We start from the raw sequence: 24,211 nt of genomic DNA, 5'->3' as shown, positions 1-24,211 counted from the left end.
GATTTTGGGCACATCTCAACCTTACTCTATTTTTCTTGTTTTCTTTCAGTTCCTTGAATGCCAGGTTATTTCTGGCCTCTGTCTGCAGTGCTTTTCATTCTTAGATTTCTTGGCTTCTATGTATCTTTTAGATCTCACTTAAAACATGTCTGTAGAGAGTTTTTGACTGAAGTATCAAAAGTATATCTCCCTTGATTATTTTCTGCATTAACCTTTTTGTGTTTTTACCAGTGACGTTCCTCTATTTTGTCTCGTTTTATATTTCTGTACTCTGAGTGTAAGTTTCATGGGTAGGAATTACTTTTAGCTTGTTGATGGTCAAATCTCTAGTGTTTGGCACCAACCTGAGTATGTAGTAATGCTCAGGTAATGTTTATTCAGTGAAAATGAATGGCTCTTATTTCTGGGTAAAATGAAAGAAAAAACGGAAGTTATGAACAACCATCCTGGCTTTACCTAATAAAATACAGTATATTCTGGAGTCAAGCAATAATAGCATGTGATACATAGGAAAGTTGTGTTGCTGGATGACAGGTGCTCTATTACAGAGGCCGGACTCTTGCCTAATAAATAGCACAGACTTCGAACATGGAATTCAAGGCCACCACAGCAACTGCTTTCAGCTTGTGGGCGACACTGTTTGTCTGCACCCAGCATCTGTGACCATGCCCTCCTCTGCCTAGGGGGCGGGCAGTTTGCAATGTCAGAAACAGATGGCAGAAGCAGTATATACCATACTGGGAGCGGCTTCCTTTTGCTTTATTAGGATGATGTGGGCTCATTAACAGTGGTGATGGCGGGTAAGCTGTTTCTCTTAACTTATTTCACAGAAGTTGGCACTAACCTGGGCGAGGGTTCTTGAGGCAAAACAAGAGGCCGGACGCAATAGCCTTTGTAAAGAACAGTTTTGTCCCTGTGTAGTTCAGACCAGCCTTGAACTCATGCTACAGACTGCCCTCAGACTCATAGTGATCCTCCTGCCTTAGCCTGTCAAGACAGAGTATGCTTTTTGTAACATTCTTAGATCTTTAATTTTTGTGCAGCAGTTGCTCACTCTGTCAGCTGTTTTGATTCTCTTTACAGAGCATTAGAATAGAGGTTCCTAGGGAAATGCTATAATTTAGAAGGGTTTCTACTGTGCATTCTTTGAGTAAACTGAGAAGAATAATCTGTCCCTTCTATTAGAAGTAATGTCTTTTTTAAAAAAACAGTGTCTATTTATTTATTATTTATTATTTTGGTTTTTTTTGAGACAGGGTTTCACTATGTGGTCGAGGCTGACCTGGAACTCACTATGTAGCCCAGGCTGGTCTCGAACTCATAGTGATCCTCCTGCCCCAGCCTCCCTAGTGCTGGGATGACAGGCGTGAGCTACCATACCTGGCTGACCTGGATAAACCTTCATTCCAGGATGGATGAGGAGAAAATAAAGTCCACTTGGGGGTCAGTGAAAAATATTCCTCATGAGGGAAAGAGCTTGCTGAGAATACTGCAAGAAGCAGAAGATTTAACAATACCTTTGTTTTTTCAGTAACAACAGCATATTTTGCTTTGCTAAATCCTGTACGATGATATGCGGAAAATGGGCCAAACTGAGAAACTGAAAAGTTTTAAAAAATATAGTCACTTCATTTAAAAAAATGTAAATTAAGTGCAGGAATGTCTTCACAGTATAGAAAAATCAAGTGAGTGCATCTGAAAAGGAATAGGCAGAATAGAGTAAATGAAAGATAAAGGAGGGCTGGGGATGTAGCTCAGTGGTTTCCTGCCTGCTTAGCAAGCACAAGGACTTGAGTTTGATCCTGGTGCCAAACAGACAGACAAACGATAAAGGACTAAGTCTCAGTGTGGGGTGTAGCTCTGGACGTGCACTTCCGAGAATGAGAAGGGCAGCTGGATCATAGCAAATATGTAAAGACACAGAGGAGGAGAAGACTCTTGATCTAAAATCAGAGGTAATTCCAAAGGTGGAGAAATCACATGTATTTCTGGGAAAGTAGTACAGCAATGATTTATTTACTCTTTTTAATAAGATTTTTATTATTTAAATTTGGAAACATTTCAAAACTGTAGTAAAGTTGCAGCAGTCCAGTGAAGTATATATCTTTCCAGTTTTCTTTCTTTCTTTCTTTCTGTTTTTTGAACCAGGGTCTCACTTTGCAGCCCAGGCTGGCCTCGAACTCATGTAATCCTCCTGCCTCAGTGCTGGGATCACAGGCGTGTGTCACCAGTCCTGGCCCTTTATGAGTTTTCAACACCATCTTGTACATGTACATGCACACATGTACACACCTGCTATGTCCATGTTTTAGCTTCTGTGGCCTCGATCACGTACAGATTGCAAATATGCAGAAGAAAAATACCGCACCTGTACTGGATAGGCGTGGACTTGTTTCTCGTCACTCTCTGACATCAGTGTGCCTGTCTGCATGGCACTTGCATGAGGTTCCTGCACGCAGTCTGGAGGTGATTTCACACACACAGGAGTGGCTTGGAGATTATAAGCAGTTGCCAAACCATTTAAAAAAAGGGATTTGACCATCTTAGGTTTCCTACCTGCAGAGGGCAGTTCTGGAAACCAGTCAGCTGTGGAGACTGAGGAATGACTGTAACTTTCTAAAAGTTGAAAACATCGTGTCAGTTTACCCTAGACATAGCAACATTTTCCTATGTAAACACGATAAAATGATCATTCAGAATACTCAGTATTGATACAGTTGTATTGCTTCATTGCCTGCCATTCAGGTTTCTCCAGACATTCTTCATAGTGTCCTTTATTGTTTGATCCAAGATTGAATCAAGAATCATGCATTGCATTTACTTTTCTTGATGGGTTTGTTAAATTTTAAAATTAAATTTATTTAAAAACTGACATAAAAATTGTACATATTAGTGGGGTCCACTTGACATATAAGAGATTCGTTATATCCTGGTAATAGTTTTTTTATTTTTGATACCAGGAATCGAACTTAGGACCTTGTGCTTGCCAGGCAGGCGGCGCAGCACTGCTGAGCCACATCCCCGGCTGGCAGTAGTTTAGGGTTAGTGAGTAACAGACATGGGCTAGAATGAACGCACCTGTTGGGTCCCGGGTCTTCTGGCATGACGGTACAGTTCCTACCACGTCATCGCACTGTAGAATTCTTCCTTCTGGGTGTGCGTTTGTAAAATCGATAGTAACATTGCAGAAAATACAGTCTCAGAAATAAAGCAGTCTGCACGATGTTCCTGAAGAACATTATCGATAAAGCACCCTACATGAGGAGATGCAATTGAAATGGGTACCCAGGGGAGGGAGATGGGTCAGCAGGTGATGTGGGGCTTCTGATGACTTAAATCTAGTGATTGTAGATTATAATAGGGAGCAAATTTCCAATTCTTTTTTGTCTCGAACGTTAACCATTTTATTGTGTAAGAAAATGTTATGACCACCAGTGAGAAATAAGAGCATACAGGAGGAAAAGGACTATTACAAACTCCGCATGTTATTTTGAAAGGAAATGATTTTTTTACAGTTTGATAAACATGGTTTCTAAATACTGTTAAAAGTGGTGATTTGCTTCAAATAGAGTTTAGCTCTTCTCTAGCTGCATTCTGTGTCACAGAGGAATAAAGTAGTGTGTGGCTCATTGGTAGCGCGGTCGGCTGTACGCGGCAAGGCCCTGATAGGTCAGCGCCTGTGGAAGCGAGGAGAAAGGGGAATCCCTGAGAAGGACGCCAGTAAAGCTCAGCAGTCCCGTGCCGGGTCAGCAGTGCCCCGTAGTTCCTCGTGGTGGCCTTGCAGTGCAGTGCAGGCCCAAATGTGTTTCCGGCTCTCCTAGCTGCCGAGGGTCAGCACCTCTCCAGAGCTCGGACTGCTGTCAGGACACTGTCTAGTTTCTGTCCGGCGCTTCTGTGGAGTTTGTTCTTGCCTCCAGTTGGGCCGCGTGTGTGTCAGTTTTCCAGCCTCTGCTTTTGTTGTTTTGTGCTGTATAATTTTTTTTGCCGTGAGGGGGCTGCCTTGTATCCCTGGATGTTCACCAGCACCCCTGGCTTCTGCCTTCCAGATGCTATTGGCAGCCCCGCTTCCCAGTTTTGAGAACTACCATATTTCCGACAGACGTCTCCACATGTCCTCTGGAGAGACAGTTGCTCCGGGACGGGAATGCAGCCTGGCCCGATGGGTAGGGAAAACAGACCATCCCTCTGACTACGCATCCCACCCCACACCAGTTTTGTGTCAGACAATGATCTCCAACCAGGTGGGCATCGCCCTTCCTGGAAGCGTTTTCTGGCTCACTACGAGACAGGTTGGGTTTGAGTCCGTCCCCTCCTTCGCTCATCCACTTGAGGTAGTGGCGTGGCACCAAGAAAAAGGAACAGGCCAAAATATGCACGGGCCCAAAATAGTACCTGCGATGCCGATTGGAAAAATAATTTCTCAGGCACATTTGAAGGAGATTGGTAAAATACTGAAGATTTTACAAAGATTGTTGGCGAAGTATGAATGGCAGGATTAATTGCTGATTACTTTTATCTCAAACTCACTTTTATTGTTAAGAGTAATTATATTTGGATAGAAAATAAAATCATTAGTGCTTATAAGTTATATTTTTATGCAGCATGGTATCATGGAATAGGAAACCGCATCAGAATAAAGGTGAGCTAGGGTTTCCGCTTCCTGTGCGGGTGGTGCAGATAAGCAGGGCCCAGAGTGCAGCCTCTTTCTGAAAGGCACCGGCGAGTTAGACCTGTGCCAGCGTCTGGCAGAAGATGGAACCCAGAGGTGCAAGTCTAGCATTGTAGTTTATTTTGTTTCACTGGCTCCTGCAAACCCAAACGCTTACAGGCATTTTTGACAGTTTTGAGTTAAAAGGATGGAAAGTCAAGAGTGTAGAGCCCAGCGAGGTATCATCTTACAGACCTACTGCTCTTTGGACCAGAACTGGGCAGAGCTGCACCTTAAAATGAGCAAGAATGGAAAGTAAATCAGTGTCTGTGCAGACTGAGTACAGCTTGGAGTCACTTCAGTGTCCACAGACCTGCACCAGTCCCTGGATTAGGTGATCTGGAGTCTTAGAGCCTCAGCTGCAGTGAAAATCTCTGAAGTATTTATTTCTTAGGCTTCAAAATTTCTACATAGAGTTAAATACTAAGTCTAGTATATAAAGATGGCTGGCATTATGATGAAACTTAAAAAAACAACAGAAACAGACCAGTGCTTCCTTTGTTGTAATTATCATTAGAGGGGAACTGTAGCTATTCACTAGGTTTGAGAAATATCAGACAGGTTCAATATTTTAGTTGCGAATTGGAAACTATAAAAACTGAGCTCATAGATTTGAAAAAAGAACTAAATAGAAATTCTCAAATGGAAAAAATGCATAACAGGTTAAGCTCCAAATGGCTCAGCAGCGGTCTAGAGCCTTGCGGAAGACAGAATTCATGATCAAGGAAGTCAGTAGAAAGTGATTATTGTATAATGATGGATGGGAAAGGAAGTTTTAAAAAAGAAAAAGCAGTAGAGAGGAAAAGAGAAGTTCTCTGTTAACTGAACCTCGGGAGAGAATATTTGGAATGAAAACTGCTGAGAATTTTCCAGAATTCATGAAAGAGTAACTTAGCAATTCAGGAAGTCCAGCCTACGTGGAATGAAGAAAGGAATCCACACCGGAATGGTTTGGCTAAAAAGTAGAGTAAATCTTAAAGGCAGCCAGGAAAAAAGCGTCATTCCTTTGAAAGAGGTGATGGAAAGACTTGGATACTATAACAACAGTAGAAGGTTGAAGAAGATACTGAGCAAGAATTAGCTTCCAGTGCAAGATCTTTTAGGATCTAAGTGGCATAGACTACAACACCCTGAGATAATTTATTATTCAATGAAGCGCTGAAAGATGTCCTTCCGGTGGAAGGAAAGTGACTCTGGCAGAAGGTAAAAGACATAGGAAGCAACGAATAGCAACACAGACGATAGACTGAAGTGGATAAAGCTTTTTAAGGCAAGGCCAGAAACTCACGGACAGTGTTAATGCAAATGCAGCATAAGCCATTCTGCCACTTGTCCATTTTCTAGGACCCAGGGAGAGAGAAGAAATGAGTGCAGTTCCTTGTGGTGTGTAGCTGCACACATGTGGATGGATCCAGTGGTCCTCTTCCTGTCACGGGGCCGGATGCCCTCAAGCGTGCTCGGCAGGCGCCATCTCCAGCGTTTCATAATGTGCTTTATTCAGCTCAGTGTCTCCAAAGCATCATATACTCCAACGAGATCAGTGTAAAATACCCCGGAGGTGTCTTAACATTTTCATTTTCATACTAAGTCTTCAGAGTCCTGCTTGTGGCTGTGGCAGTCTGGAAAGCCACATTTTGGAGATTGCCTTCTTTTGTGGTGCTGAAGGTTGAAGGTAAGCCTGGCCGCTAGGTGGGCATCTGGGCATCTGCCGCCAGAGACACACCTCTAGGCTGTCTGAACTCTTGGTAACCACATGTAACTACTTTAGCTACTGAAAGAAGAGGAAAATAAACAGTGCGTACTTTGTATCCAACACATGCAGAAACAATATGGAGTATTAAATAGTCTAGGAGAGAGTTAAAGTTGTGAATAGGACCTTAAGACAAGCAGAGAGCACAAGTATAATGGTAGATTCAGTCCTCACAGTATCACAATTACAGAAGACTCGACTAAATGCTTCAGTTAAAAGAAGGTGGTACTGTCTTGTTAATACACCCAGCCTCATGCAATTGGAGGCACATCTGAAACAAAAAGTTGAAAGTAAAAGGCTAACTATATTGTGTGTCAGTACCAATCAAAAAATATAATCATAATGTTGGAATAGGTTTTAAATCAGAATCAGGAAAACCGTGGGGTGTAGTGGTGCACACCTGTGATCCCAGCCCTCAGGAGGCTGAGTCGGAAGGGTGGCCACGAGTTTGAGGCCCACCAGCCCTACAAAGGTCAGGTCCAGCCTGAACCACAAAGTGAGACCCTGCCTGAAAAAAAAGGTAAAAGTGGATACCTTCTTTTTTTTTGGAACGGGGGATTGAACTCGGGTCCTTGCGCTTGCAAGGCTGGCCACCGAACTGCTGAGCTAAATCCCCAGCCCTAAAGTGGATACCTTCTAATGAAAAGGGCTTGACACTAAAGCCTACTACAAAGGTTTCCAGTAACGTTTAAGTGGTCCCCTTACTTGGCCCCCATCATGGAGAATTGCCCTCTCAGCAAGACCACTCACAAAATTTAAAATTGGTACTTGGTAACATGGCCTGAAAATACATCAAGTGAAAATTGCTAAGAGTTCAAAAAGACACACAAATCTCCAGCCATAGTAGGGGATTTTAACATTTTTATTGCAAAAACCACAACTACTTACAACAAAAATAAGGGTATAACAGATGGACTGGGTGTAGTAGGTTTATGGGAAACATGCGATACCTGTAACAGGACTTCCAAGTGTTGTACTTAAGGTTTCCAAGGGAAGAGACTGAATACAGGACACACAGTTGTAGGATCATTTTATAATCAATAGAAGTCAGATGCAGAGGCGTCCAAGAGCTCTGTCCCACCGCCTGAATCCCAGGCAGTGCCACGGGGAAGAGCCCTGACTTCTAACCCAGACTGGCCAGCGTCAGTGACTTGGACCCTGAGTCGAAGCAAGAAGTGTGTAGTGCAGTGTTAAGGCCCTGGGGTCAGTCCCCAGCACCACAAAAACAAAAACCACCAAAATGTGAGCGGCGACCTAATTCACAGCTCTTGCACGAGCTAATGCCCACTGCATTTCAATTACCAGGGTTCCGAACTCTCGGGGCCGATAGGGTTGGTTGTTGCCCTTCAGTTCTTACTTCCTCAGTCTCAGGCTGCTTGGCTTGCTTTGCTAACCGTGTCGTCCAGTCTGGCTTGGACTTGCTGAGGAGCTGGACCTCAGCCTTCCTAGGGCTGGTCTTACAGACTTGCGCCTCTATGCCCGCTGCCCTGGGACGTCTCGAACGTCAGACGCTGTGAAGTGTTTGCTGCAGGTCAATAAAGAAAATTCATGTCTTCTTGAGGTTTCCAGCCCCAGGAGGAGACATGCTCACAGGAGACAGTACAGTTTAGGGTAAAAGGCTGCAATGAGTGGATAAAGAGGCTTTGGGTCAGAACTGAGGGCCATCTGAGTGCTGAGAGAGATGAAATAAAGATCGCCAAAGGGGTGGTGTTTGAATTGGGCCGTAAGAGGGAAGTATTGTGTCAGGAAGGTGGGGGAGGAGCGTTTAGGCCGGGTTAGCAGATGTGTAAGAGCTGGGAGTCCGGCTTAGTACAGAATTTATTATACTTACTTTAAAGGAGAGATCAGGCAAGGAAAAGGGAAGAAAGGAAGGAAAGGGTTTACTCAAGCTTGTTAGACTCTTCAAGATGAAAAATGGAGAAGGGCTTTCTCATCTTTCCAGTGGAGCATAGAATTGTGCAATTGTTGTTTAAAAATTATTCCAGTATAGCTTTAGAGAGCAACTGAACTGGGCAGGACGAGGAGGCGGGGAAGGTGGGGGGTCAGGATGGTGCTGCGCCTGCGCGGGCGCGTGAGCGGCAGGACAGCGCCTAGTGAGCACGCGCGTTTGGGAATTGTAAGCTTTTGTTTCTGGCTTTGATTTGTGGACACGTATGTTTAACTTTCTGGATTACATTTTTGTGTGGTGAATTACCACAGAATGTGAAAGCAGATTATTTAGGAAGTTTAGTTTGTTTTGAGGGGAGGTGTGCTGCATGTGGAGACCAGTCTCGCTAGCCTTCATGCTCGATCCTTCTGCCTCAGCCTCCTGAGAGTGGGTGTCGGTGCCAGGCTGAGTTCAGTATTTCGTAAAGGAGGGAGACGACCTTCCTCTGGACCGTCAGGTTGGGAATTGATACTCATCCTCGCTGATATTTTTCTCTTCCTTTGTATTGTGCTGAAGGCCTTGAAGGCTTAGAGTAGTTTACTGAGCTGACCCTCAGGTGGGCCCTTATGTGGTACAGGTGGGTGACTGGATTTAAATTGTTCATAAGTGCAATCACTTCGGGTTTGGGGGAACGTGTTGGTCAGCAGTAGAAAAACTGCACTTTGTCCTTCAACTGAGAATTGAGGTCAGTCCTAACCTTACAGGTTGTTTTTTCCACATTACTTTATTGGTACATTGTAGATACATATAGCGATAGGGAAATTGTACCTGTGCGTGGAAGGGAAACAGAAATTCCTGACATGGAGTTTCTTTAGTGTCTTTGGGAAATAGGTAATTTGCTTCAGCGTAAGGCCGGAGGGGAAGAAGCTGACTGGCTTTGCATATGAAAATAGCACAAAGGAAAGTGTTTTCTTCATCGTCCATTCCATGTTACCCTAGTGATCAACAATGCTTTTCTACAACAAAAAGCACTTTTCATTTACCTTGTCATTCTTATTCTTACCCAGGTAAGTTTTGTGAGCATTTTGTCCTCATAGAATTTTGAGGAGCTTAATAAAGGACTTGAAATTTGGGGAGAATAGAAGTTTGTCTTTTTAAAACATAGCTTATTCCAATCATTAGGCAGTTAAGACTCACTTCTTACTATTGTGAGCAATTTTTCTCTTTTCTGGAGACATTTTTCAATGTACCGTTATTAACAATTTGCATTATTGTGGTTTTCATATCTCAATTAGGAAGAATTCTGAAGTATGAAAACTCCTAAATCCCATCCAGGCCTCATCACTGCAGCAAATTTGTACTTCTAATTCATAGGTTTGAAAAATGTAATGTGAATTATGTCCCTAAACCTTTTTTTTGTTTGTTTTTTTGTGTTTGTCTGTGTCACTAAGTGTTAAGGTAGAGAGGTTTACTATACTTCGGGTTTTTTTTGTTTTTTTTTTAACCCGACCTCTTATTTTTAAGCTTAGTGAATTCATTTCTGGTGTTGTCTAAGTTCTGCTCAGAATGGCCTCTTGCAGAGACGGCTAACAGTTGTCCTTCCATCCCACCTTCAGGGAGCAGGTGTGTGTGTTGCTGGGCACAGGGGCTCTTGCTTGGGATTGCAGCTTCCTGAGGCAGGAGGATTGCAGGTTTGAAGCCAGCCCTGGCGATTTAAGTGAGATCCTGTCTCACCAAACCAAGGGCTGATATAGCTCAGGGCTAGAGCAGCCCTGGGCTTGCTTCCCAGGTGGCTGGCCAGCCTTCTCTGTGGAAGGTTTGGTCAAGGTGAGACAGGGGAGATCATACACGTTTCTTAGAAAAGTAGTTGCGCCTGTGTCATCCTGCTTTATATGGTGAAATCTGTGAAACTGCTGCTGTCTGAATTAATGTGCATAAATTTATTCAACAAAGTTGTTTTCAATTATCATTCTCAGTTTCTTCCTTTTTTATGTAATTGAGAGCGGTCTAGGCTGTCTGTGGTGTGGGTCACTCTGAGGTCTTCTGTTATGAGACGCATGGCATAGCGTCTTCACTGTCTTTTGCTCATCTTTCCATTTTCATTATTTACTGTTTGTCTGCAAACTGCATTTATATGCGATTGAGGATCTTTGTTCTCCCTTCCCTTCTTTTTCTCTTCTTTCCTATCCTTTTCCTCTCTTTCCTTTAGCCTGTATTCCTTACAAATAGCGCTTTTGTTTCTCCACACTTCTCTTTTCATATAATTTCTTTCTTTTTGAAACAGGGTCTTGCTGTGTAATTCAAGCTGGCCTTGAACTCTTGGTGATCCTCCTACCTCAGCCTCCCGAGTCCTGGGATTCCAGTGACTCCACACCTTTCTAACTCATTCTTGAAGGTTTATTTCAGTGTGGTGATTCTGTTGTATTTCCCTGTGCGGCAGAGTGAGGAGCTGTATCTGGTGTCTGTGGTCATGCTGTTCCTCTTCTAGTAACAGTTACTATTTATTTCTTACCTGTCTCAAAGAGCTCTAAAAAACTTGAGGATTGGGTTGGGCCTTAATGAAGACCATACCCAGGGCTTAGTAGATATTAAATTGTTTGCCAGAGGAACAAAGAAGTATGTGATAAATTAGCAGCCCATAGCATGTGAAGCTGTTCGGAGAAGATGGCAAAGGAAGAATGCATATATATCCTCCTGGAGCTTAGAGACCAGGGCGTCCCTGATTTTGAATTTGCCAGTGAATTTCTGAAGGAACAGAAACCACTTTGAAGTAAAAATTCGAATGTTGTTACACTTTCTAATTTAATTTTTGTTTTTAATTTTAGGAAACACTCCTTTACATCTTGCTGTGATGTTAGGAAATAAAGGTTAGTATTTTCTTTTTTATGTTAAATTTTGTGCTTGTTTAGTCAGTTTGAAATTTTGTTAACTTATCTGTAATTGAGCTTAGGCTGTAGTATATTAAAATTAGTATTTTCCATAGCCTGTATTTTTAAAGAGTTAGAGGAACCCTTCTAACCTTCATGTCTTTTAAAACTTGTTTTTTGCAGTTGATTATTTTATTAAACATCTTTAAAATTTTAGAAGACTGATTTCCAAATATTAATTTTGATTAACTGTATATTTTAAATGTGAGGATTTTGTCAGATTTTAAAAATGTAATTTTTGATGTGTCTTTAGTTGAGCCTGTTGTAAATAAATTGTAAAAACGTGATACTTGTATGTTCTTTAAAAAAATTCAGGTAGGTGAATTAAAAGATCTACTTTTGAGCTTGGTGTGGTGGTGCATGCCTGTTATCCCAGCACTCAGGAGGCTGAGGCAGGAGGATCTCTTTGAGATCCTAGTAAGTTCAAGGCCAGTCTCAACTACATAGTGAGACCCTGTCTCAGAAAAATGAAAAAGAAATTTACTTTGTGTTATTCCTATACATAATGCAACTTCAGTTACCTGGATTCCCAGTTATTCTGAAAAGTGAGTGTTTCAGATAGGTGAGTGAAAGCCCTCTGACTGCTAGATTTTAAACTTTTTTTTTTTTTTGTGGTACCAGGGATTGAACTCAGGTCCTTGCACTTGTGAGGCAGGCGGGAGAACCACTGAGCTAAATCCCTGGCCCCTAGATTTTAAACTTCCAAATCTTTGATTGAATTTAAAAAATATTTAGTCCTGTATTTTTAAACGGGCTAATGAATTTAACTTTTTCTTTCTAATGATCTACAAGTGTCATAAACATCGCTTGCGGTCGTCCGGCGTCATTTAGGTTTTCAGAAACGTTCGCTCTGACTGTGCTGAGCCCAAGGTGCTAACTAGAACCTGCTCTTTGCAAAACGATTGGTTTTTAGGTAGAGTATGAGAGCTGTGCACACTCCGTTTGATTTTAGTTCTGTGTAATCAGCTGGTGACTCATATCTCTGTCTCCCACAGTGTGGTCCTTTCCTCCTCTTCCTCTTCTTTCCTCTTCCCCATTTCCCCCTTTTTTCTTCCAAGTGATTAACTCATTCAAATAACTTCTCAGTAGAGAGGCATTCATTTGCCCAGCATGGTGGCACATGTCTCTAATCCCAGGGAGGCTGAGGCAGGAGGATTGGAAATTTAAATCCAGCCTGGGTAACTTAAGACTTAGGAAGACCATCTCAGAAAGGGTTGGGGGAGCTGGGGATGTGTAGGTCAGTGCAAAGGCCCTGGGTTCAGTTCCTAGTACGCCTCAGCCCAGACATTCATTAAAAGGTTACACATTGGAGAATCCAAGAAATTGGGACCAGCCAGGTCTCAGAAAGAGCAGGAACCAAGGACTTCTCAGTCATTTAGCCATCCCCTTCCTGTGTATCTCGTACATCGTGTCTGCTGTTCTACACATGTCTGCAACATTCTGTTTTGTTTTGTTTATTGAGATCAGGTCTCGCCTGTAGTCCAGACTGGTCTTGAACTCACCATGGATTTCAGGCAGGCCTCAAACTCCTAGTGATCCTCTTGCCTCAGTGTCCAAAATACTGAGATCACAGGCACACACAACCATGCTGTTGGCTGCTTCTTTTGATTGACTTTGTGTTTGCTGGAATTGAAATTGACCTGAAAGAATTATTCTAAGAGCCTAAGCCTCACTGACTTTTGTCATTAAGAAACTTACCCAGGTTTTTACGTTTTCAAATTTCTGAGCAAAAGTTTGATTGGCCCAGTTCATCTCCAGCCAAGTCGTAAGTGGTGATGTCAGGCACATGTGAAAGGAGCTTTGCTTAGGCTGCCTGGGAATGGGGCCTGGGTAGGAGGAAGGTGTTCAGTGGAGAACACTGCAGCTGGGAGAGAGCTGTAGCGTAGCTTCCTTGGTAAGAACGCGTCAGACCCACTGCATTTGATCAGTTAGAAACCCAAGCTGCTTCTCCCCAGAGGAGATCGCCCCAGAACTATAGAACGTGTCTAAAACACATCAAACATTCGTAACATTCCGCACGCTATTCTCAATACTTTACACGTGTTTATTGACTTAACTCTTTCTTAAAACTGTACTTTTTTTTTGGTACTGGGACTTGAACTCAGCCCCCTGCGCTTGCGAGGCAGGCGGCGGAACCACTGAGCTAAACCCCCGGGCCTTATGCGTGATTTTTATTGTTCATAATTTGAGTTTGTCTGTAGCCCTCAAGTCTGAACTTCTTCCTGACACGTTTATACATTCATTGAACCTCTGCCAGTTAAGCTCCCTGGTTTTCTTCTTCGTTTTTAACATTACTGAGAGCAGACATTCACTTGATCCGGTGTCCTGTTTTTCGTGTGTGAGTATGCGCTGGGCGCTTGGCGTAGCGGAGTCTGATCTGGCCCCACTTGAATTATGCCAGTGAGTAACGGGCAGCTGTTCTGAAGGTCTGGCCTATCGGAAAGCACAGTAACAGGTAAACCTCCTCCTAACCCCGTACGTGTACAGCGGGGATCGGTGTTAGTGCTCTCGTGGAGCCTGCCTTTTCATAGTTTTAAATTGTAAAAATTTTGCTAGTGATTCTTTGGTTATCAGTGCACACATACTGAAATAACACAGTGTGAAGAAAGAAGAGCACCGCCTCTGTGATGTGACCAACACTAACGCTGGGGCTCTCCTTCTGTACCTTACTCCTTTCTCAAAGGGGCTTTGTTTGTATTCCCTGAAGCAGAATTGCAACACATAGCACTTGGCTATATTTTCCTTCTCAGAAGTCTGTGTAATACGCCGGAAGTCCTCAGGTCTCTTCCATGCTTTCCTCCCCTTGGTTTCTTTATGTGCGCACACACATGTACATGTTTCCCTCAAATCCAGCGGTAAGATTTTTGGGGAGAGGGTCCATTTTTCAGTCCTTTTTAAAATTCTTTTTACCTGTCATGTAGAGGTACAAGATCCCAATAATGAGTGTAACTGTACTGTACACCTAAAATGTACCAATAAACTCAATTAAAAAAAAAAATAAAGTTCAGTTCTCTTTAGCGTGGCTTGCCCATCACCCTCTCCTAATCAGCTTCTGCCGTAGACAGGATGACTAACTTGTTGTTTAGCCATGCTCATTATGTACAAATACGTGCATATTCGTCTGAGCATACACCTCATGCATATGATAAATTCCTTAATCTTTTCTTTAAAAATTTAGAAGATACATTTCTGCTTTTGGTAGATACATTGTATCACTTATACATTGTAAAAGTCCTTTAAATCTCTTGGAATAGTTCTAATTACTTTCTTTTTTTTATTTACAAAACATTTCTATTTTTTTTAATTCGACATTTTATTAGAGGAAACTTTAAATATACAGAAAAATTGAAAGACCGTCTCAGTGAGCCCTCTTACCTGACAGGCTCAATTATGGTAGCACTAGATCATACGCTTTTATCTTTGTATGTTTTATGTGTTATTTTTTCTTTAGGACCTACACGGTGTAGACATTAGCTGGGTGGGTGGCACACTTGAGAGGCGGATGCTGGAGGATCCCTGTGAGTTCAGGCCAGCTGAGGCTACATAGCGAAAGCCTGTATCAAAAATAAAAATCCAGAGGCATGACATTTCTCCCTACGTACACCAGCAGGTAGGAATAAGGACGTTCTCCTTCATGACCCTGTGATCATCCCACCAAAGAATATAAATAGTATGGTTATATATCACTCATAGCCTGTGCATACTCATATTTCTGCAGCTGTTCCCAAAAGGGTCTTTTTAGGTCTTTTGTACTAAAATATGACCAAATGAAGTTCACTCATTGCATTGGGTTGTTATGTCTTTCCTGTCATATAGAGCAGATTGTACACCAATTTTCTTTACTTTGTGCTTAAAACTTTCATGACCTGGTTGACTTTTAGAACGTTCTCCGTCTTGGGTTTATCTGATTATTTTCTCATGATGTTTAAAGTTCTTTGTCTTTTCTGAAAATTGAAAATTAGCCATAGGGATTTGTTGAGATTAAGTTAAACATTTCTGGAAAACACTCACAGGTGATGGTGAGAATTTTGTATCGCATCACATTGGGAGCCTTCAGCGTCATGCTGCTCCGTTACCAGTGCTGCAACCACTGTAAAGGAGTATTTTTCTCTTCGTAATTAGTAAATAATTTGGGGCAGCACTTTGGTACCTTGTAAATACCCAGTTTTATTTATAACACAACTTTTTACCTCATGGTTTAGCACTGGGTTGGGAAGTTTGCTTCAGTGAGTTACACTTTTTTTTTTTTTATGGTACTGGGGATCGAACTTGGGTCCTTTGAGCTTTAGAGCAGGCAGCGGAACCACTGAGCTACATCCCCAGCCCTTCCCAGTGAGTTACTGTGTTGGATGCTGCAGGACACCTGTTTTCCAATTTTATCATCTGTGAAGCTGGCATTGCATTATTCTGCAAAGTACTCCTCACCCTCTGTCTGTCCACCTCTGTCTTTGCAGTATGGGGATTGCACCCAGGGCCTTGGCCCTGGCCTGTTTTCCTGGACCATTTTAACTTTCATTTGTATTTTGAGACCGGGTGGGTCTCCCTGAGTCACTGAGTTGCCCAGGCTGCGCTTGAACTTGTGCTGTCTGCTGAGCCCCCAGGGTGCTGGGTTACTGGTGTGCTCCCCTGTGGCCAGCACACCCTTCCTTTTATTTTTCAGTGTCAGGTATTTATTTTTCAATGTGTTCTAACTAGTTCGCTGTTGCTCTTTTTCTTTCCCAATTTCTCAGACTTGGTCAGTGACTGACCATCCTGGCTGGCTCCGCTGTCCCCTTTGCAGTGGATTGGTCCACAGTGAACATTCCCTTCAGTGTGTTTGCCACCACAAACAACACGAAAATAAACATCCTTATCTATACTCTTAGGTTCTGCCGCGTTACAGACCAGAAACACATCTGTGAAACCTCTGAATTTAGTTTACTCTATTTCTAATAAAGATCACTGCCAGTCAGGTTTTCCTTCTCTTCCTAGGAATAGTGAGACAGTTAGAGCTGGCCCGCTCACCCTTGGCGCATAACACACTGTTGTGTATCTCTTTTTCCTTCAGAGCTCTTACTGTATGGTTTTCCTTTTTATTCGCTTATTTTTCTCCCAGCATAGGATATAAGTTCTTTGGTTGTAAGACCTTATTCTCCTGCCTCACTGCTTATGTCTGGTGCTTGGTAGTTAGCGATGGCATGACATAAACACTTGGTCAGTACTTCCTGACCGCTTGAGCGAATGAATGAGTATGTGATTATATTGTCTAAATTTGCCTTGAGTCTGTTTTCTTTTGCTTGTTAATGGTTTTTACTTAAAAAAAATTTCTCACCCTATAGAATATTTAATTGTGATTATTTGGAAAATTGCCTACTTTGGTCATTATAAGCAGAGTTTTACCCTTTTGGGCTGTTGTCCCAGATAAAAATTATAAAATGTGAAAAACCAGGGTTTATGGAAACATTGCTGATCTTTTCTGAAGTCATTGTTTTTCTGAAATGAATAATGAGCTTTCCCTTGATATTTCACACACACAGATCCACTTTTGTGCTTTATGGGTTACAGATATTTGGATGCAGCTTACCCGAGGTTTGTAGATTATCTTAGAGTGTGGAAGTAGTCTCAGAGCGCTCTTGGTGACACATGGGAGGGACCACATAATGCATTGTTTCCAGAGAGATCCAGGTTATTTTTAGGTAGTGGAATGGATGCTTCTAAATCTGGAGATCTGAAATAACCTATCTTAGCTATATAAGAATTTTTGAATTTATACTACAGCATTTTACATATATATTATATATATGTATGTATTATTTGTCTTGCCGCGTGGCACTTTTATTGAGGTTCTGGAACTGTGTGTTGTTTGATGCCCTCACTGTTTTGCATTGCAGAATGTGCCCACTTGCTTCTGGCTCACAATGCTCCAGTGAAGGTGAAAAATGCTCAGGGATGGAGCCCTCTGGCGGAAGCTATCAGCTATGGAGACAGGCAGATGAGTAAGTGCCTCCGTGAACCCTGGCGAATTCTCACTCGGGAATTTGAACACCGGGTAGTACACAGGAAGAGTGGTGTCATGTTTAGAAAGACATTGTTTTTTTTTTTTTCCTTTTGCTGCATTGTACCCTATTAATACTAGGCCTTTTTAAAAGTTGATACCTGACCTTTGTTTTTACTGATGGATTGATTTTTTTTTTTTTTGAGTCAGGATCTTTCTGTGTAGTTTAGGCTGGCCTTAAATTCATTGTGTAGCTCATGCTGACCTTGAACTCATGGTGGTCCTCCTGGCTCAGCCTCCTGAGTGCTGGGATTACAGATGTGTACCATCATGCCTGGCCAGTTTGAATTCTGAAAAGTTGCTGGGCATGGTAGCTCAGGCCTGTAATCCTAGTCTCTGGGAGGCTAAGGCAGGAGAATCATAAATTCAAGCCCAGCCAAGCAACTTAGTGATTAGTGGGACCCTATCTCAAAATTTAAAAAACAGATCATATTCTTGACAGATCTAACAATTTTCTGCTGTAGTTGCTGGGTGTAGGATTTGCTGCTAGCCAGAAGCAAGACTGTGTCTAGTTTGGTCTTTAAATGAGAACTTTCAAGGCATAGCATGTACTTTTTCACAACATGTAAGTATTTTACTCTCTGCTTTATGTGAAGTAGATCTATTGGTTGAAGATTTATAAAACTTAAATCTGGATGAATAGGAATGTTGTTTTTCTGGGAATAGCCCTTTATAGTTTGAGAGCAAAAGCAGTCAATTAAATATAGCTTTGTAAAAGGAAATAAGAAACATTCGCAGGTTTATTAAATGTATATTGAACACCCCATGATGTTATACAGGTTTAGTCTTTTTTTTTTTTTTTGGTACCGGGGATCGAACTCGGGTCCTTGGTTTAGTCTTATTTTGATACCACATTTTGCACTGTTTTGGATAGTTCTTTACGATTTAGATCTGTGTGTAAAACACATTATATTTTTATAGGCTTCTTGAATCTTTTAGATAATTTTTAAGGGAATTGTTTTTAGGTCTAAGATACGAGAACATTTTGGTAATTTTTTTTTTCTTTTAGAATTTTTGCTTAGTTTTATTAAAAAAGAATCATTGCCTACAAACTATTCAAATTTCGATAATTTAAAAACAAAATAGAGGGAGAGAGAATTTATGTTTACCAGTGCTGGGGCTCGAACCCAGGGGAACTGCTGCTGAGCTGCAGGCCCAGGCACCGCCCCCCATCCCCCTTCGAGATAGGGTCTCACCGAGGTGCCCAGGCTGGACTTGAACCACAACCCTCCCATCTCAGCCTCCTGAATAGCTGGGATTATGAGTAGGCGTTGATGATAGTAAACTTTGGACAGACTTCAGGAGACGCTTATGAGAACAAGGAACTACATGGGTTCACATGATTTTGTGACTGTCAAGATTCTTTGATTCAGAATAAAGGAATCTTGTAAAGCATATGCGTGTATTAAAATACAGGCATTGTCTCTGTTTAGGAATTCAGCTGTCATGGAGGCTAAGAAACAAAGTTTTGGTAGAAAAATCTATAACAGGATATTTCAGTGCAAGATTGAAGCCTCTGTGGCTGGACACTGGCCTGGAAGTGATTTTCTCACACAGAGGCACAGGAGAGAGGCCCGGCCGGAAGTGTGCTATTGTCAATCATATCAGACTGACTTGTCCGCACTTAAGCAGCGCTTACATTTTCATTTCCTCCCCTCATGCAGAAAGATCATTTAAACTTCTCATTTAAAGGGTAATTAATTGAACCAGTGATGGTACATGTTTAGAAATGTTAATATAAATGTATTTATAATGGCATTTATCATCTCTACAGTTTGAAATTATTTTCGGTGGTATAGTTTTCAAGGCTTTGTATATTTAGTTGCATTACATTAAATTTTTCTGGGCCTTAAAATTCTACTTTTTGATAAAACATATTCTAATACAGATCATTAGCAAAAGCTTTTGTATGTTTACTAGACAGAAACATTAATTTTGTTAATGTTTTGGTGCTGGGGAATGATCAGTGCTGAACTGTTGGTTAGAGACCACTTAGGATAATTTTACTTTAAAGTTAAAGTTTAGGATTGTACGGCTTGTCTGCTGCTGAGCCTTACCTGGTGAATGGTGGTTGGCCCAACACCGTGGAGGAGACAGAGGCTGGAGCTTGAGACTGTTTTCAGTCCCTGTCTCTCCATGGTCCCCTGGGCTCTGATCCACACTGACACCTGCTGACCCGTGTCTGTCTCGGAGTCAGCGGCTCGTGGGGTTTATGTCCTGGTACACCCACCCATGGTAGCTGTGGGGATTGTGTCAGCCTGTGCTTTACAGACTCGTACTGACGAACTTTACTTGGCTTCCATATTTATTTGAGAGAAGCCTCTCCTAGGCTCCTGGAGCTGTGTGTGTTACTTTCTCCTTGTCACAGATCTTCAGAGTGATTCAGGTGTTTTGCAGGCTTCGCCCAGATACTTATGTGTTCAGTGTTTGTTCCTTCCCCTGTATCTTGAGAACTCAAGCGTGGATACGTTGTCTTCTTCACTTTGTACAATCCTTGGCACAGTGTTCGCTCAGTGGGCGGTGAAAACTGCAGCCAGAGGTGGTGGCACACGCCCCTAATCCCTGTTCCTCCTGAGAGGAAGGCCGCTGGGCGCAGAAGGAGCCCCTGTCTGAAAATCAAGAGTGAAAGGGCTGGGCCGTAGCTCAGAGGTAAATGTTCCATGGCACAATCTCCGTTATTGAAAAACAAATTGCCAAGAAGACTTGAGACTGTTTACTGATTGTCAGATTTTTTTCTGAAAAGTGTTTTTAATTTTTTGTTTTTATGTGTACTTTTTAATTTATTTTTTTGGTACTGACTATCAAACTCGGGCCCTTGCACTTGCCAGGCAGGCTGCGGCATCACTAAGCTAAATCCCTGGCCCTGTTTCTGCCTTTAAAGACAGGGTCTCATTGTGTGTTCATTCCAGTTGAGTTTAAACTCCATTGGGAGCTCAGGCTGGTCTCAAATTTGTGACAGTCTCTTGCCTCAGCCTCAGGGTACTGGGATTACAGGCTGAAAAGTTTTATATTAGGACTTTATAGCAGCTCTTCTGAGTTTTTAAAACTTTATAATATTTTTCTTAATCAGCAGTGACATTCATTGTAGGAAACTAGGGAAGTATAAAAAGGAAAAGTCTCACCGAAAGATAGCCATTGTTAACATTTTGATTTCTTATTTTCATCACAACACTTTGCTATTGAAATTCCTAAAACTTCCTGTTTTAGGATGAAGACGAAAATCTCTAGCGTGGTTCACAGGGTCCGGGATGACAGGTGTTGCTTTCTGCCTCCATCTTGCTCCTTCCGCCTGGCTTTCTGCGCGGCGGCTCTGCTGGCCTTCAGTCCCCCACTGCAGTACTTCTGTGTGCTCCACTCCCTGCCCCACCCTTCCGGTCGGCCAACCCCTGCGCTAGTCAGGACGTCCTGGGCAGGGACCTGCGCTGAGTGCTGAGTTCCAGGTGCCGCACGGCCGGGTGCTCTGGACACAGTGGGGCGTGTCCTCGGCTGCACACCCGGTGTGGCGGAGAGCCGGGGGTCCCGGAGTGTTTGCCGGTTGCCGGGGGAAGAGCGCAAGGACTTCGGTTATTGGAGTGGAATCCTGAAGTGTTTGAGGAGTCAGCCAGGGGAGCAGACGTCCCAGGGTGGCCGGGCAGCAAGTGTGCAGGTACGGACATGAGCAGGTGCAGCTGTGCTGCAGGGAGCAGTGCGTGGCCCCGACATGGCTTCCTCGGGGGCCCTGGCAGTCAGAAGTGCGCTGAGAGGGGACGGTGCTGGTCACCGTCCTGTGCCCTCCTCCTCCTCCGCCTCATCTCGCTCCGGCCCCACAGTGGCCTAGAGCCCTCGAAGCAGGGTGTGGCCTCGTAGCTAAGTAAGAGTACACAGAAGATTTTTCAGAAAATAACTTTTGTTGTTGTTGTTACAAGTAAGGTGAGTTTGACTTAAGGAAGGATAGCTTAGAAACGTAACAGTGAGAGCGGACGCAAGGAGTCGGGAAGCCAAGGCCTCTCGTGTTGATGGCGATCTCAGTAATGGAGCAGAGTTGGGATGCGGACGACTGGGGAGCCCGTGTCCTTGTCCCTGTCCTTGTGGGGACTTTGTCTCGATCCTGCGTGCAGGGAGGACGCGGGAAGCACGCCGGGCCTGGCAGAGGTAGAGGGCAGAAGACGCAGATTTCAGGGATTCTCGGAGCAGGGAAGCACAGTTCCAAAGCTTTAGCCCAGATAAACTGAAAACTTCAGTGGGAGGAGGAAGAAACAGAAAGATGAATTGTAATGTTTTTGCATTCTATACCAATTCGGCATTTCAGTTCTGTATGAATCCTAATATCAAAGCCCTGAAAGTAATTTTACATTTATTATCAACCTGTAGTACTGATAATTTTGTGTCCTCACTTCCACAATGCGGTGCTTCCGCAAGTGAGTTTGTATTGGTGTTGCTTTTTTTTTATTAAGTGAAACCCTGGGGGCAGGGCCTCTCTTACTGAGCACTTCGCGCAGTAGCTGCGGCTGTCAGATGATGTGTGCGCAGCGTGCACAATTCTGTATTCCTGAGTAGTTCAGACACAGTTGCAGAAAGTTGATGAATCACTTTAGTTTAACGCAAACTATTTGGCTTTACCTTTTTTGGAGAGACCTTGTCTGTTGAGGAATTGAATTCTTTCCATTCTTTATATTCTGCAGAAGCCCATTTCAACTCAAAGGCAAGCCCTCTTAGCGCAGTAGGCAGCGCGTCAGTCTCAACTCAAAGGCAAAGTATATTGAAACAATATTTCTTGAGATATTTGAGCTTTTAAAGGAAAAGAACCAGAAAAGGAGTGCTCTATTACATTTGAGTACTCTAGCACTGATGTTGGAGTTAAATTGTAGCAAACAGGAAGGTTAGAGGCAGACAGCTTGGAATCTCTGAAGAGTTATCTAGATCATTGGTTCTCGGAATTCATACAATTCTACAGACTACAAAAATTTTACTTGGGGCCTACTGTATGGAAGCTAGCCTTTTAGTTTATAACAATTTAAATACTACTTTTTCTGCAATTGATATTTCATTTTAATAAACCAAAAACAGTAGGAAGACTATGCTTTAAATTGAACCAAAATGTGTAATTTATTAAGAATTTACTCTAGTTTCCAGTTTTTCTACATCATTTCACAAGTTGGGAGAAACTTGAACAATTTGGCACTGAAATGTCGATTTGGACTTGTGAATTACTGATCTGGCCACTAAGCTTGTTCACAGGGCAACGGGAACTGGGTCGCTGTCCCTGGTCTTTGCATCTCAGCTTCTATTTCAAGAGATTGTCAGTAAACATTACTCTTTGAATTTTGGCTTTTTAAAAATATATTGGAGTTATAGTTAGACTTGTGGCTAAAAAAAGAAAAGTAGATCCTATTTTTCCTTTTCTTTTCTGGGCTTTTCCTAATGTGGCCTAAGTAGACAAAATAAATCTTGCCCATGCTTTCACCTCCTCCTCTTCCTCTCTCCCTGCCTACCTTGTCCTTGTTCTCCTCTTCCCCTCCCTGTCTTCCTCCTTTTTTTATTCTCCTGTTACTTCTGTATTCCACATGGAGCTTGAAATGGTTTATAAAAATGTATACTATAAAACAGTAAAAAAAAAATCCTCTTAATATATATGTATATGAAGAATATGTCAGGCCTAGGAGGAAATCAGCATGTATTAATGCATACATCCCCCCCCACTGTAAATTTTTCATATTTTGCTAGGCTTATTTTTTATTTTATTTCATTTTTTTGTTGAGACAAGCACTCGCTATGTCGTTTGGGCTGGACTTATAGTTACTACATACATAGCCCAGGCTGGCCCGGAATTCACAGCAATCTTCCTGTCTCAGCTTCCCGAGTGCTGGGATTATAGTTGTGCGCCACCCACCCCGGCTTGCTAATCTTATTTTAAAGTTTAATATTTTTCCTAATTTTGATACCTGGTAGGGATTAATCTGCTGATTTTTGCCAAATTCAGACTTTCATTCTAGTAGATAAAAACTTTTATTTAATAATAGGCACAGTAGTAAGGAATTTATATTGATTGTCTATTATAACCCTCTATAGTAGATTTTACTTTTATGTAAAAAGTGAATAAACAAACCAGAATTGAGGGAAATTAACCAGTTGACAAATTTACATGTAACTACTAAGTAGAAAAGCTGGGGATTAAAATTTGGCAAGTTTCTAAATCTTAATTTTGTAGCAGTTGAGAAATTACTGTGGAGGGCTTTAGGTTCTCCTAAATCTTTTCACAGACACAGCAGGACTCATTTTTATATTTTCTGTACTGTTAACGGTACATGAGGGTACAAACTCCAGTGGGGAACCCAGATATGCCTAGGAGCCGTCACGGTACTTTAGGTGCTTTTAGACAAGCAGTGTCCAGGAGGGTTTCTGAGATGTTCTGTCCTGAGGTTTTGCTTGAGATCAGTGTTGTAACAGGACTCCGCATCATTGAGAAGTCTTAAAAAAGCAGGTAAATCCTTACTCGTCATTAAAAACTAGGAAAAGCTGTTGTGAATTCGCGTTGATGTTGGGGAGCCCTTCTCATTGCGGAGGGATCGAACCACTTCTGCCAGCCTCATCACGCTCGTCCTTGCCCACGCACATCTGTCTGTGTGAGTGTGTATGTGTCATAAATATTTGAAGTCCCATGTTCCCGGACTTCTGTGTCTCAAGTCTTTTACTCCAAGAGACCTTCAGTAGTTTAAATATTGCTCTTCAATGTCTGACTCTCTAACATATATTGGAATTCTAGCTCTCCGTCCACATATATGGATTCATGTCTGTGTCTGCATGTGTGATAAAAGCAGTGGTGTTTTCTAGCATGGTTCAGATTACTGTCAACTAACTTTTTTTAAATTTAAATTTTAGTTACAGCTCTTTTAAGGAAGCTTAAGCAGCAATCCAGGGAAAGTGTTGAAGAAAAGCCCTCGATTAT

At 42.3% G+C, this 24,211-nt stretch overlaps 1 protein-coding gene across 1 annotated transcript in view; it reads left to right on the top strand.

The window, feature by feature from the left end:
• Positions 1-24,211, top strand: part of Ankrd13c (ankyrin repeat domain 13C) — a 70,693-nt gene that overhangs the window by 7,057 nt on the left and 39,425 nt on the right. Inside the window, exons 2-4 of the mRNA XM_019204699.2 lie at positions 11,151-11,192; positions 17,123-17,227; positions 24,145-24,201. Coding sequence (XP_019060244.1) covers positions 11,177-11,192; positions 17,123-17,227; positions 24,145-24,201 — 178 coding nt within the window. The 5' untranslated portion in view covers positions 11,151-11,176. The remainder of the gene's footprint in view (positions 1-11,150; positions 11,193-17,122; positions 17,228-24,144; positions 24,202-24,211) is intronic.

This window comes from Fukomys damarensis, unplaced genomic scaffold (genome assembly GCF_012274545.1).
Source record: "Fukomys damarensis isolate Sample0158 unplaced genomic scaffold, DMR_v1.0_HiC HiC_scaffold_33, whole genome shotgun sequence".
Taxonomy (NCBI): domain Eukaryota; kingdom Metazoa; phylum Chordata; class Mammalia; order Rodentia; family Bathyergidae; genus Fukomys; species Fukomys damarensis.
Note: the sequence above shows the minus strand (reverse complement) of the source record. Positions and strands in the feature narration are given on the sequence as shown.